The 16025-nt window shown below is 39.9% G+C and overlaps 1 protein-coding gene across 4 annotated transcripts in view; it reads right to left on the bottom strand.

Annotated features, from left to right (window-relative positions):
- LOC145438075 (uncharacterized) overlaps nucleotides 1–5098 on the bottom strand; it is a 103392-nt gene extending 98294 nt beyond the window's left edge. Inside the window, exons 1-2 of one of the 4 annotated variants that reach the window (XM_080315465.1) lie at nucleotides 4090–5092; nucleotides 3960–4022 (exon numbers count right to left, since the gene is read on the bottom strand). In XM_080315465.1, the coding sequence (XP_080171591.1) occupies nucleotides 3960–4022; nucleotides 4090–4456 (430 nt within the window). In that variant the 5' untranslated portion in view covers nucleotides 4457–5092. Of the gene's footprint in view, nucleotides 1–3959; nucleotides 4023–4089 lie in introns of all 4 variants that reach the window. The other 3 variants (XM_080315464.1, XM_080315467.1, XM_080315468.1) reach the window with 3 other exon arrangements.
- Between the last annotated feature and the right edge of the window lie 10927 nt (nucleotides 5099–16025).

The raw sequence follows: 16025 nt of genomic DNA on the forward strand, positions 1-16025 counted from the left end.
TATTGGAAGACAATGTAACAACATCGATGAGAAGGTGTCATGAGGGAACAATTTTCCTTTTAAATCTGACGTTATTTGCTTAATACGTGACCATGCCGATTTCTCACACCTAACAATTTGTTTTCGAGCCAGGGCCGTAACTTCCGCATCCCAAACTCTGTTGGGTGGGGACGAGCTTGAAGGGGTCTCGCCGGAAATTATTTCGTAAATCAACCTAATTATCGAGTATTTCAGATAGATATAATTAAGTTTAAATTGTTCTTAGCGCTTCGCGATTTATTGACGCCAGATATCTTTATTTTAATGTGGATAAATTATGGAAATAGGCTTTTCGGTACCGGTCATTACCGCGCCACGACACACCAAGACCAAGACTTATACAGTTTCGGCCAAAATGCGACTCCACGAAGTGTGCTACAGAAGAAAACCTGCGAGAAAACTTTCTATCTATATGTGCCCATTAGGGTTGTCCATAATTTGGAAAATCTTACAAATCCTCGGTTGTAATGTCTTATTCGATATATTATTGATAAAAAACGACACTGAGCCTGAAAGAAGCTCACAGAAAGGCCGTTAAGATTTCGTGCAAAGCGTTTGAAAGTAGCTGCCGAAGAATAGGCGTGCCACCGACCATAGAACGGCGAGAAGACTAGTAATCAAGAAACCACGGCTCTTGATTGGATAATCGGCTATGCTTCAATGACCACGTCAGCAGCAGCTTGCTGATTAGGTGAACAAGGAGTCTGCTACTGACGGCGATTCTGAAAGCGCATTGTATGTAGGTTGACAGATAATGATTTAGGATTGATTAAGGGTATGTTGAGGTACGAAATACATGATGAACAAACAACAGCTGCTTCACAAAAACGTCTAAAGCATGACTGCTTTATTGTGAAAGAAACCGCCGTAGCCTATGTGCCTTGTTTTCAACGAGGGAAAGCATAGGCGCTTATGCAAGTGGCGACGGATTCCTAGTTTCAGAAATAATATATCATTATTGAATACAAAGATAAAGCTTAACAATGACACTATAGTTTGTGTGATCTCATTGCGCTCAGGTTGTAGTACATAGTTGAAGTTTTGAAAGCTCTAAGGGTCGGCTGAATCAGCGGGTTATGCTTGGCACTTGTCAGATGCTTGCATCAAAATGTATTCACTTGCAAGTGTTGTCAGAGTCCTTGATGATGACGCAGAAAAGAGGCGTAAAAGTAAGCACATAATATGCTGGATATGATATGCCAAATTCCTTAATAATCGCGCAGAAAAGGGGTGTAAAGGTAAACACAGACAATGCTGCATAGTGCATAGTATCCAACATAGTTTGCATATCATATCAAGCAGGGCCTGTGCTTGCATTTAAACCTCGTTTCTGCGAAATCATTAGGGACTTTGAAAACATTTACAAGTGAATTCAATTTGCTGCAAACATCTGGTGAATGCTAAGCCTAACCGTCTGATTCAGCCGATCGCTAGAGCATTCAAAACTTCAACTATGTAAGGCAACCTGAGCCCAATAAGATCACCTAACTTATAGTGTCATTGTTAAGCTTTATCTTTGAATTCAATAATGATATATTATTTCTGAAACTAGGAATCCATTGCCACTTGCAAAAGTGCCTATGCTTTCCCTCGTTGAAAACAAGGCATATAGGCTACAGCGGTTTCCTTCACGATGAAGCGGTCATGCTTTAGACGTTTTTGTGAAGCAGCTGTTGTTTGTACATCATGTATTTCGTACCTCAAGATACCTTGAATCAATCCTAAATCATTATCTGTCAACCTACTTACAATGCGCTTTCAGAATCGCCGCCAGTAGCAGACTCCTTGTTCACCTAATCAGCAAGCTGCTGCTGACGTGGTCATTGAAGCATAGCCGATTATCCAATCAAGAGCCGTGGTTTCTTGATTACTAGTCTTCTCGCCGTTCTATGGTCGGTGGCACGCGCATTCTTCGGCAGCTACTTTCAAACGCTTTGCACGAAATCTTAACGGCCTTTCTGTGAGCTTCTTTCAGGCTCAGTGTCGTTTTTTATCAATAATCTATCGAATAAGACATTACAACCGAGGATTTGTAAGATTTTTCAAATTATGGTCAACCCTAGTGCCCATTGTTCATAGCCACAATAAATAGGCGCGATCTGAGCCCCAAAGTTTCATATTAATAACGGGCCTGCCCTGAATAATCTGTGTTTTTAAAATTATTAATTTATTGCTCTAAATTTTCACAGACATCATCTCCTTTAGTTATATCGGTAAACTACGCGTGGTAGGAGATGCTAAGAAATGAATTGTAATAAATGCAATTTACCAATATTATTGTCTTATTTCCGTCATGAAGCAGAGGATTGAGTGATCACCCTATGGATGCCCAAGACCAACGTTTTAGGGAAGGGCTGAGAAAGGGCTGTTTTGGTCCTGACTCCAGCTACATTCCACGCTACCATGGTGTAGATGACCTTGGCGATAGATCCAAATGTTTACTAAATAATTGCGAAATAGCGATTGGTGCCCGTTTCAAGTAGGGAAATATGAGAATAATGTTTTCCGCTGTTGATCGAAGACCATATGCAAATCCACTTATTACAGATAGTATGATTTAAATCGTCGACGTGAATTATTAATGCTTCGATGTGGGAATCGTAATGTACAAATTTCCACATATACCGATAATATTCCAGATATGATGCTTGTGCGAATTCAATGTGGAAATATGGTACCAGCAAAAACAGGTACAATTAGTTTCCCTTTACTGCCATAATTTGAATACAACTAGAGATATTGGTAGGAGTTGTGGAGCCCCTGGCTGTCTCTCAGATCTGTATGTCACGTGATTTATGTCTTTTCGTACCACGTGACTTACCATTTATCGGCCCGTGTATTTCAATTATAAGCTAGACTCATCTGCGATATCCTACTGTATATTCCATGCATATTCGACCAATATATCTATCTGAGGCAATACTGTCGTTGCATTCACGTTGAAGTTGTCAGATCTAGAACGCAGGAATGTGCGCCTACCACCGCGAGCTAAGTATTATCTGCCCAGCCACACACTGCGTGAGATTCAGGTAACAACTCTAGCAGGTTATCTGACGACACACACCTTCCATAGAGTGTAATTTAATTTTGTTAAACATTACATTTACATTATGTTTAAAAGTCCCTTGAGGCAGCATTTGCATTTTCACTTCATCCTAAAGTAATTCGATAGAGTCCACTATCTGCATGTTAGTAAGTAGCGTCAATTCTAAATAAGTATCGTCAATAACAATTTGTCAATTCGTCAATTTTCATCGGGCAATATAAAATATGATGACCCTTCTATATGAACTTTACTTTCTGGAGACGGTCGTATCCAGTTAAATACTTAACCGATTGGCCTCACCTGGATATTAACGAAGTAGGAAGATTTTTCCCACATAAACTCCGACACATACGCCTGCTATTCGAACAGATGTCTTATGATAGGCTTACCATATTTCGGAAATGAAAAAAGAGGACACTTTTTCAGAAATTTCAGACATGCAAAACTGGAGAAGATTTCTCAAAAACCGGTAAATTTTTCCCACTTCATGATCGGTTGACTAAAAAAAAAAAAAAAAAAGGTCTTCTTTTCGCTCAGAGCTGAAATCACCGCTTTTCCCTCCGAAATACACGCCGGAGCTTCACTTCTGTGCTAATTTGCGGCATATCACTCGCAATTTGACCTAAATTTTCAAAAAAGAGGACAAAATCTCAAAAAAGAGGACAAAAGGGCGTCCTCCGAGGACACTTTCAAAAAAGTCAAAAAAGAGGACAAATCCTCTTAAAAGAGGACGTATGGTAAGCCTATCTTATAATTTTCAAGTATCAATTAGCCTATGCTGTACACATGAATCTGTTTATGGTAATGAAATAACAAATATCGTGAGGTACATCGATGATATTAAAATATTTAGCTTCATATGTTTATTCCATACCTGATGTTATGATTGAGAGATTTCTTGTAAGTTCGGCAATTGTTGACTTTACTCCCGACAAGTCTAGAATTTAATCGTACTACTACGTTACCGCAACTTTTATGTAATTCAAGGATGGACATCATCTTACTATTATCGACTTCTGTGCGAATGACTTCGTTTATCCGATCGTAGTCTACTGTTCCTGGTGGACCATCGTTACCTAGACTTCCCATTGGACCAGGGACACCTGGTGGCCCCATTTTACCAGGGGCTCCTTGTTGTTGCCTGTATTGGGGTTCGGCTACAGATGATCCACTTTCCACGAAAACATCTTCAAGATTTTTGCAAACAAAATGCTGTTGATTGCCCGATACTAAGCGCAAGCTCAATAAAATCAGAGGAATCGACCTCCAAATATATTTTGACATCATTGTACAGAGAACAATATTGACCTCTATTAGACAAAAACATCGTATTAGTCTGATTCGCAGACTCGCAGCTATCAAATCCGACATAGCACACAGTTCTTCATATTGATATCTCGAAGGACAACGAATGATGGTACATCATCTCAGTCTAATGTCGGATCTCCATTTCATGATAATTCCACCAAACTAGGTCGTTGCCTAAGAAATTTCGCTAATCTTTTGAATCTAGTTGATACACTGCGGTAATGACATGGATGCTTCTCGCAGTCGATCAATCGCTGGCATGTTACAACGATAGCACCGATACAAAATAGGATAGTCGAGATTCATCATCCGAAGTAGATACACATCAAGAAACAAGGCTAACTATTTGAACCACTACTTTGGAAGAGGCAAGTTACCCCCAATATAGGCTATGTTTTTTAAGTATGGGTATTAAGCATCTATCTAATATCCTACCTACACGGTTTACATGTGGACTACTTGCATCGCAAACTCAAACCCTTTGCCAGCACGATCAAAATATGGGACTGCGGTAACTTATTTTCATGTATAGCCTACATCAGTCGTTCTCAACGTTTTTGACCGGTAAAACTTCGTAATATATCTATATGACCGGCAGCAGTCCGCGGACCGACGGTTGAGAACCACTGGCCTACATAACAATTAAATCTGCATAGTCCGATGTAGACGACACTTAGTTGAGTTTCTTTCTTCTGTAGTATAAGTATTAGCGATTTCACAACCACGCCGAAGCTATGATCATTAAGTCTGAAACACGGTTCAGCCTGGAAAATAAAGTGCAGTATAATATCAAACAACTACTCCATCATATATATAGCAGACAAAAGTTCTGCGTGACCAACTTTGCAGGATGAGTTCCACCCACATCAGTAATCAGTATTCATTTGAACTGTCATGGTGTTGCGAGTGAAATCCCGTGCCAAACAAGCGTTTCCTCACTGTGGTTTTTCATCTTCAAAGCACAGATGCATCAATCATATATTGAATTCCTCCTAGCGCAGGTGTGCCAACGAACAGTTTTGGTTCAAAATAGTCAGCTCAGAGATACCCTGACCAATGCTATATTATCCAATAAGAAGATGGCAAAGTGTAAGATATACTGTTATTCGATTTCAAATAATATTTATAAATTAATTTATGGAAATTCGTAATAAAATCACGATATCCCTACATATTGGATATATAGGCCTACACGGCAACATTAGCTACTACAATAAACGGTAACGAAGTCACTGAAGAATATACGAGCTACGTTGAAATAAAGTTGAGGACGCAATATCTCTCATTGCAAATATTCTCCAAAAATTACGGTTCTACAATCGTAGCAACTGATTTGTCAGTCGGCATAAGAACTACATCTTCACTGAATAATATTGGTGATATCGGTTATTTCAGCAAAATCTAAAACTCGATTCATGTCAGTGGGGTTTCATTTTATACGTGACTATATTTTCATACCCACATCCACCGACTTCGATCAGCACGTTTCCAATGTCTCATCCCGATAGCAATCATAGTGGAAAAGGGGTTTGTGAATGTCTTGTTGCAATACGAATATATCATCTGTTGCAATACCATGTATTGACCATTGGGTCTCTGAAAAAAATAAACATTCTCGGACATTCATATCTGCCGATATACAGGATGAAGAAGTTGATTAACCGTTTGACCAGCACCTGTTTACATATATTCTAACCTCTTCTACTTTGCTTGGCATCGACTGGACTAAAACAGGTTTATTGAGCTCACTCTGACTTTTCTCGAGGTGCTAACAAGTTGCGGAAGAGCACAATGTAAATTGTTGTCACATTCACGATTAACGTCGTATGTCACTTGATTTCAAGTTCCAATGTGGTAGCATAATTCATCATGGTCCAAAATAGATAAAAAGTTACCTTTGTTCGCGACAAAATTAATGTGACAAATTGCAGTTCTCAAGACATGTCATGTTTCATCAAGTTGTTTGTTAGAAATCTCGAAAAGTGAATAATATATTGACATTGACTATGGAAAATATAGGGTAAATATACAGCTCCTTTGACGAAATAGGCTCCCAACCCCTCCAGGGCTGTGGAGTCGGAGTTCGACTGATTTTCGCGAAAATTGTAGTGGCTGGAGTCGGAGTTTGTGAAAATGACCCTGACTTCGATCCCGACTCCAACTTCTTTATCATGGAAAGAATTGCTTTCAAATATATCTTTTGATTACTAATAATACCTATAATAGGATTTTTATGTACCATCAATCACTGGTATTAGTAACGATACAGATCAAGAGTGGCCAAACCGCGGCTTGCAGACCAAATGTGGCCCAAGAGAAGGTTTTGTGTGGCCTGCGAGGTTATTCTCGAAATTAGTTATAACATAAGGAAAATTGCAAGGCCAACCAAACCTTGATAAGCCTGGCCGCGAAATTTGATGATAGCTAAAACATCAGTTTCGACGCATTGGCGTAACCAGGGGCCAGCCACATTCATCGCAGATCTTCGTATATGACCATGAACATAAACTAGGATATTCCGTAGCAAATTTATTTGACTTGAAATTTATTTTAGCACTTCGCATGATTATTGTCACATTTCTCGCATTCAGTATTGGATCCTCCTCCTGGATATTATAAATACGCGAAATTTACAGAATTGAGAAAACTATACTCGCAATTAGAAGATACCTTGTCGTCTAACATGTGACTTCGCTTATGCGCTCGAAGAGAGATCGTCGGCGATGAAAGATTTGCACAAAATGTTAAAGGCATGTTCACCGAAACCGTCGATATTGCTATGTCTAAGCGACAAATAACCCCGTCCTTGCCAAATGAGCCCATTGCTGTACAGAGGCGACCCCCAATAGATGCACGTAATATATTCATTTATTGATCGAATTCATTCATGACCTTTAAAAAAATTTCGTGCTTCGCGCGACCAGGGCATGACTGCACTGCACACTGTACAATTGCACACGGATTTTTCATGACATATTTGTTATCAATTTTAAAGCGTAGTAATATAAGTCTTGTTTCAATGTTACCCAATTCGGTTCGTTCCTATCGGAGGACTAAAGAAAAAGTTATCAACAATAAAGTTGCCCGCGCAATGGTTCGTAAAACTCACGTGGCCTTTTGATCGAAAAGGTTGGCCACCCCTGATACAGATATAACTGGACAATATTTGCAAATTTCAATTCATTTGCATAAAGGAAGAAAGAAGCAATATGCATCTTAGCGATGCAGTTACAAGTTGATGCAATTTTTGGCATCATACCATGATATTGTGACGTAGTAAATATATCGTCTGGTTGTAAAATTGATGTAAACATAACTACTTGACCACCTTCTCACTTGACAAATTTAAAAATATTTGTAGTGTAGCTTAGCTGCTTCGGTCGAACAAATGATTAAGAAAGACTGCAAGTCCTTGAATACTTGACTAAGTGCATGTAGACTAGACATATGCTATTTGACTACTTCCTAAATTTCGTTTATGACCAATGTCTATTAGTAGTGAGAGTGTGTGTGCTTGTAATCAGTACAGTGTGTTATGAGAAAATTACTAAGTTGCATCTCTGTATTAGTTGCCGACTCATACACAAGAGCAAAACTTCGATTATTTTATCTACATTTTAATTATACAGGATGGGGTATATGCCGTGTTTGACTGATTCATACATATTATGTTATTAGAGAGTCTATGTTATAAAAACTTATAAAATATGAAAAAAAATAAAAACATTTAGAAAGTTATTCTTCCATGTTAATTGCATAGTAAATAATACGAGCTGTGCCTCTATGAATCAATTTTGCATGCTATCGTTAATCATATGTTTGCATATGTTTAATGGTTATATGATAGTCATTTAACCGTCACTGTTGCATATAATTTTCGAGGTAAATTGGTAATACTGATGGAGTCGGAGTTGGAGTCGGTACGTTTAAAGACTCAGGAGTCGGAGTCGGATGTGGAGTAAGAGTCGGTACGTTTAAAGACTCAGGAGTTGGAGTCAGAGTCGGAGTCGGTCCATTGAAAATTTGTGCAGTCGGAGTCAGAGTCGGTGGTGAAATTTACCGACTCCACAGCGCACAACAACTCTGATATACGGACCAGGAATATCTTTAACCAGGACCACATCTTCATGGAGCATTGTTACTGTAGGCGGTGATTATCATCAGGACATTAATTCCGTAGCAATGATCGATATCTACGTACTACAGCTGTTGAACCGACCATTTCGCGGGTTCCAACCATCCCATATCGTATGCGTCGGCAATATCGGGTGATAATCGTCCGTAGGCCAATGCAACCTGCTTTTTTGGAAAGTATTTATCCAATTACGGCATAACTATAGAAGTTACAAACACAACGTTTATCCAAGGTATTTATCTGAAACACTGTTTTAAGCATGTTTTGAACAAATTGTTTTAAACATCCATTGTTTTAAACGCAACCCTAGTAATAGTGTTAATATATCTTCTAAAGGCAGACGAATGAGGAACGAGACTTGCGCTGCGCTCGCATCGGTGCAGCTGCGAAGCAAGCAGTTACATTAATTCGTTTCCCATAGCGTTATGTATTTTAGAGCGTTCAATCAAACGCAAACATTGTCATGCATCACGATTCTGGCGGTATTTTTCTCAGAGTATTACCGGTGTAAGCTGCTGTCAACACTGTTTCAGATGCTCAATTATGATACATGAGTTACTTAAATAATTTGGTGCGATCAATGAAAGGCGATCATCATCATAAGTCGACATAGTGCTGGTTGAGCTTCGAGCTGTTTTCTTGCGGTACAGCTGTGCGGTGCAATTGGCAATCAATTATTGCGTTTTCAATTTATATATACAGTTCTGACTGGAAGCGTAAGATGTAGTATCGAAGCCGATTATTGCAGCGAATCGAAGTAACATGTTCGTCATATGGATTGATGTCAGTGAAGTCTAGCCTAAAATGATTGTTTACGATTTATCATATATTCGAAACGCAGGAGTCGAAATTTATAACTCGCCGCAGTGAGTGATACCTTCACTGTGCGCATTAAAGGTGCACCACGCTGTGTTCTCAAATTAAAGTGAAGGTGTGCAAACATTATTGACAGCAACTATTTTCCTTAAAAGCAGGGTTGTAATGACTCTAGTCATGACTCGAGTCACGATTTTCTGATGACTCGACTTGACTCGAGTCATTTTCTCAAAATACGGAAATGACTCGACTCGACTCCAGTCAATCTGTGTATTGACTCGACTTGGAATCGAGTCATTGCGCATGACTCGAGACTCAGACGGCCAAGACCGACACTTCATTTTAATTTCGAAGAATAGTAAAGTAACCTCACTACTGGGATTACGTCTATTGGTACTGGTACTTGAAAATGCGACTAGAAACTGTTAAAACAGAGAAAATTAGTATATTATAAATGAGATACATTTGATATCATCAAACATCGTTATAAAAAGTGGGTTTACGAAGACTTTAACTGGAAATTATTCAGTCAACACATTGACTTGGGCTCGGACTCGAGTCGTAATATCATGGCTCGGACTGGACCATCTTCACGGTGACTTGGACTCAGACGTGACTCGGTGGTGAATAGAAAATCACTCGACTTGACTCGAGTCAAAACTATAAAAGTGGGGTTAAATTGTGACTCGGAGCCTCGTGACTTGGTTACAACCCTGCCAGAAAGCTACCGTATTCTAACTGTAGCTAAACGATTTCCACGAGTGGTCTCATTCCATACAAGCAATGTATGTGAAATTGAGATCACTCGCCGTTTGCGAGACAAGTCGACGCAGCTACCGTCTTATCGTTCCACGTCTTTAGACTACCGGTTTATCAAAGACTCGTTTACTGCTGAAGATTTCTGGGATTTTCCGATCAGTTATAGGTACAACATTTTAGATGCGCGACAATCACGAACTGGTCATGAGCAATGTTACTCTAATTTTTGCCGAGTCTGCGCACACTCACCAACTCACTGCGCAGACCCTTGGAAAGCAGTGTGTAACGAATAAAAAAAGTCATCACTTCGGGTATCTTGTGCTCAACTGATATTTTCTGTGCGCAGAGACCGTGTCAGCACTGCGCATTTGCGCACGTGCGCAGCTTATAGGGAACATTGGTCATGAGCTGGTGGCCGGCAATGATGAATTTGTGGCAGGCCACAGCTAAATATGTGGACAGTGAGTGGTTTCGGTAGAGCTGAGACACATACTGGCATTTTTCGTATGCTGCGATCCACCAATCGTGGCTTCAGGCTTTCACAGTGGAAATAGTATCTAACTAAACTGCAATTCTTGTGGATAAATCAATTCTTAGTGGCACGGAAAATTTCAGTACTTGAAAAATCATCTCTCATCACTTGAATCGACTCGAATCGTTAAAATTACTACTCAGTTCACATTCTCGATCTCGAATGCTTGTGTTCAGCCCAGGTTGTTGTTATAATGAAAATCGTTGAGGGCGAGAAATCGTCAGCAACAAAGTTGGACCGTGGATATATCGTGACGAAACTAGTAAATGACGTCACATTGAAATAGAAACTTGTTCTTTTGAGAGTCCTTCTCGTCGCAATCGTTATATTGTCTTCGAACATGAGTTGAAGGCTCAAGTTCGAAGAAACAAAATAAATACATTGGTGAGTAATCGAGATTGTAAATTCTGTAATCGTCATCGTGATTGCGAGATTTGAAAGTAATCGTAATCGCAGCCGATTACGTCAGTGGTTCTTAATCTGGGTTCAAGCGCCTCCAAGGGACGATTTGGACGTTGATGGGGCTGAAATGCTGAGAAAGCGGTAACGTGGGCGCTGAAGAAAAATGGCGTAGTGGTAGATGGTGTAGTAAGGACATATGATGAATGATTATTTAGTGGAACAATAGTCTTATATATCCCTGAGTTCTCAGTCGACAAGAGCTGTCAAACCTCGAAATTGTTGGTCGCGCTGCGCGCGAATATATATCGGTGATGTTTGCGACGTGTTTCCATGAAGGTGTTTCATAGCGGGAGAGATTTCGTATCCATTATTCGGATTATGAGTTTCAACTCTGTGGGAAGTTTCAGGGCTGTTATTCCACGGCTAGGGTAGTAATTTTGTTATCTTATTCGAGCGTGTATAGGTGCGCGCAGCCTAGGCAAACCTGGGGAAATGGATTGACTCACTTAGCAGTTCCTATACGGTTAATCGGTTAGATAAATTCCAGATATACAGATATATCCGTTATCCGGATAGTAAAAACTATTGACATCCGAACTAACCCTATAAAATAGGTATATTTGCATACGATCGGGCAGTAACGATATCATATATCTGATTAAATGAATAAGTAGAGATGATACCATCGTTGATTTCAATAATACAATTTATTTCAATTTATTTCTAGAAGAAAGTACACTGGTGAATAAGAATAATTTATTTCTAAGAGAAATATACAGGTGATATTCCGGATTTTATCCATTCACTTTTGACCATACATCGAATGTGCTATACAGATGTGGAATTGAAATATACAGAAGTCAATTACAATGGCATCCATCTTCTCCCACAGCTACCCTGTCCTAGGACTACCTTTATTTACAGGTGAAAAAAGATTCTAGTGCGGGCGCCGGTGTATCGAATTACGTAAGCTCTCACTCTGTACATTGAGTAATATGCGAGATTCGAATTTCACAATTCTACGAAGATACAAGACGAGGCGAGAGAAGAAATTAATGAAGTTATTTCAACATCTGCGTCTTATTGTCGTTATAGATAACGCCAGATCTAATAAAAGCTATATCTGGAATATAATCCATCCGAACGCAATCTGTGATGTTTAACGCGAATGCCATTTAATTGGGCGGGTCGAATTCATTATTTTCCATCAAGGACACGATAAATATTGATGACTTTGTAGACGAGGAGTTTCAGTGTGTTTAACAACTATGAATATCGGACAACTGGTGGCATTAACCTTCGTTTATTAAGATCTGTTGAAACAGAACTTTTACGAGATCTGTGTGGACAAGAATTGATCAATACAAATTCGATTAGAAATGGGTACTACATCCATTTATTCAACACAGCTGTTGACCAGGATTTGTGATTAGCCCGCCAATGCTGCTTATTTGTTGTAATTAGAACCACGAATTTTTGTAACGTACAGTTGAAATAGGTAGATGTTGACCGAGGTGTCAAATAAGCTACTTTTGAGAATCAATCATTACCAGAGACGTGCGGTGAGGTTCATGGCTGGTGAGGCACTAAACCCTACCCCTGCATACACCCATACACACACACATACACACACGTGAAGTAGGCTACCAGGTTACAAACAAAAAGATGTGAATAACAACAGCAGCAAGACCAAGTGAGTAGGCGAGAGCGTTTTCAGTGCACCCTCTCAACGGCTCTGCAATTCTAAAATAAATATTTCAATTTTTTCCTCTAGTGAAATATTCAGTTATACAGATTTCTCAATGGAGAGGATGAATTGAAAAGCGAAACAAATATATTTTATTCTATTTAATTTTATTTATGGTCCAAATTTCGTTTTTTTTTTCTGTTGTCTTTAGCTCCTCCAATCTATTTTTTACAAGATAGAAGTGGACACTACTGTATCAGCAAAACAAAATATGTCACCCACTAACATACAACCTAAATGGTTGAAACATCATGATTCGCAAATATATGAAGCCCATAATACGTGAGCTGATTAACTAAGTGGTATTGTACTGGATAATTGCACTAGTTACGGGGAATAGCTTGCATTCGTAGCCTTGAACGTACTGGAACAATTGCTCCCTACGCTGCCATGCTGCTAGCGTAATGGCAAGAGACGACGCCATCCAAGCAGGCGGCCTCGGGTTCAGCTCCCGCCGTCGGAGGTTAGTCTGGGCTCCTCGTCCCCCGTGTCACTGTTCTTACGGTGACAACAAAGCCAAGAAAAAAGACCCGAGGTGGATGCCAGTTCAAGAGACCCTAACTGGTTGGTAGTCGGCATCCCCCCATCTGTTCAATACATCGCATTGCGTGTCTTGTATATCACATTGTACATTGTGTTTGTGTCTTAGGCCGATGAATATATAATGATGATTGATTTGATTGATTAAACTATCATAAAATGAGGCAGTGATTGTCCACGATAGGAATGTCGTGCCTTGATGTCAGTGCTTTAATACAACTGTACATCATCATGTATATTATTGAGCGTTTTTGAGTAGGCTACCAGTCATTATTCAACTACATTTACCTATGTTCAAAATACTTCTGGCGCAGAATTTTGATACGTTTACAACTCTAAAGCGGGGTGAAGCGAGTAGGTTAGGACGCAATCGTCACTCCCATTCTGCCTATCTTATAAGGGTTGGAGGTTTCTCTGGCCTCGACCGCTAACCTCACCGCGACTGCAGTGTATAAAATACCGGAGTGAAGGTGAGCCGAAAAAGTCAGCGATAGAGACGCATGACGAGAGAGACCTATGGTCAAAGAGCGCGAGCGTGATAGTCGTCCGAAAGATTACGAAAAGCAAAGACCATGAACATTACTAAATTTACTTTCGTGGCGCACATGACCCTAATAGGCAACAACCGCCACTGCTGTAGGTGTGTGAATAAAACAAACATAAACAAAACTGGTAAAGGAATGTCTATAAAATGTTCTTTACCATAGCCACAGATGAAGCAGAGAGTAGTTGCAAATGATGACAGATGATGAATTATGTCGCCACGTTGAAATTTTGAACCAAGTTGTTGTCTACGTTTATGGATTAATCTGTGACAATAATTTCTGAAGTATTCGTTCACACCTTGTTTCCATCCAGATACCTTATCAGCACCTTGATATAACTCGGGCTCAAGAGTTCAATTACCATAATTTAATCAACTAAAACCAGATAAGATCGATCCACTTAGTTTTTGTTACCACTTTGGAGAGCACGTAGATAGGGCGATATTTACTCCACCATGACTGTTCGGTGGTCATTGTGTACTTCTACCGTAACCACAATGCTTGTGAATCTTGCATCACTAATTGTCGAATCACATTAATGCTCGCCTTTGATTGATCGCTCTGAAATACAATGTTTGTAGTTATCGCTTGATCATCTAAAATCTCCCCCGCACCGTTGCGAACACAACACCAGGTGGAGAAGCTCATTTATTCGTCAACAACACTGGTAATCGAATTGACAATATAGCACAGGTGTGACTGGTGTGAGCAGACATATCGCATAATCATCACGAAGAAACATGACCCGCATTGATGCCTGAAAGTTATCCTATTAATTTTATCGCAATCGAAGATAATTTGATACATCTGATACCGTGATGAATTATGGAATATGACACCATGTGACTGTCGACGGTAAAGCTTCATCTTTGCGACAATTTTCATAGCGTTCATCCACACTTTTTCCACCCAGATACCTTGTTAGCACCGTGAGAAATTCGTACGCAAGAGTTGCTTGAATTATCCCATTTTAATCAAGTCGAACCCAGAGAATATCGACGAAGTGAAAATCTACGCGCCCATTCGTGTACTCCGCTATCGGCCGAATGAGGATCAACATCTTCAACCATCAGCTGCAGCCATAGGCGCCGACTTTTATTTTTTTACGAGGTGGCGAAGTCTTGTGACGTCATAATTGTTCCATATCGATGACGTCATCGTCGCACTAAAACGCACTTTACTACATGCCGCTGGTTTACGTGCTGCGTTAAACTATTCGTGTGGCGTTTTAATACCGGCCCTGTGATCATTGATATCAAACCATGCAGTCGAGTTATTAAATGAAATATTAAAACGGTACGAGTACGATCGTACGAAAATATAACTGCGCTACTAGTCTGTCCGACGGAATGCACCGAATTAGAATTTACGTCACTGAGAATTTGGAGTTGTATCAATGTTATTCACGCGCAATGCGCTGTGGTGTGAGTAACTAAATACGCACTGGCCTGGCAAGTTCGCAATTAACACATGACAACTCTCGAACATGAGGTTTTAAGCAGACAATAATGATGATTACAAACGCGAAATCGCGCAGCCAATCAATATAGTTGTCTCTTGCGATTTCTGGCTTCGTGTTGATTAGCTCGCATCGCGGCAATTGTTTGCAGATTAAAACAGCGATTTTGGCGGCATTGGTACATTTCCGATTTACGTTCGCGAAGCATTTTGGGAGTACATCGGTCAATTCGTAAATTCAATTTGCATGTCGATGGCCGCCAACACATACTAATTGATTTACGTGTTGACGGCTGCACAAATTTCCTTCTACGGCCGCTGGTTGGCTACCCCTGGGCTAGAACTAATTCCACTTCCGTGCGCATGCCGCGATCTTATCAATCGAAATTCACCGGCTACCAAATGCCCAATAGTTTAATATTCGATATTGTTGTTCTCGATACGAGTACATCCAGCAATCAAGTTGATCGGAATATAGAAGGTTCCCTGTTCAAACGAATCGAATAAAATGAGAATTTGTGCCACCTCGTAACCGCGTAAGTCGGCGCCTATGGCTGCAGCGATAATCTCGTTTCGGATACGAATATCCGAAAAATTTCATTTTTAAATGCAACAATACATTATATTGCAGCAACTAATCTATTTATATTGTGACATTCATTCACCTCAACTTTTTAAATGATTACCATCATTACCGA

This window comes from Botryllus schlosseri, chromosome 4, assembly GCF_051294905.1.
Source record: "Botryllus schlosseri isolate E-star chromosome 4, Bs_hap1, whole genome shotgun sequence".
In the NCBI taxonomy this organism is placed as follows: Eukaryota; Metazoa; Chordata; class Ascidiacea; order Stolidobranchia; family Styelidae; genus Botryllus; species Botryllus schlosseri.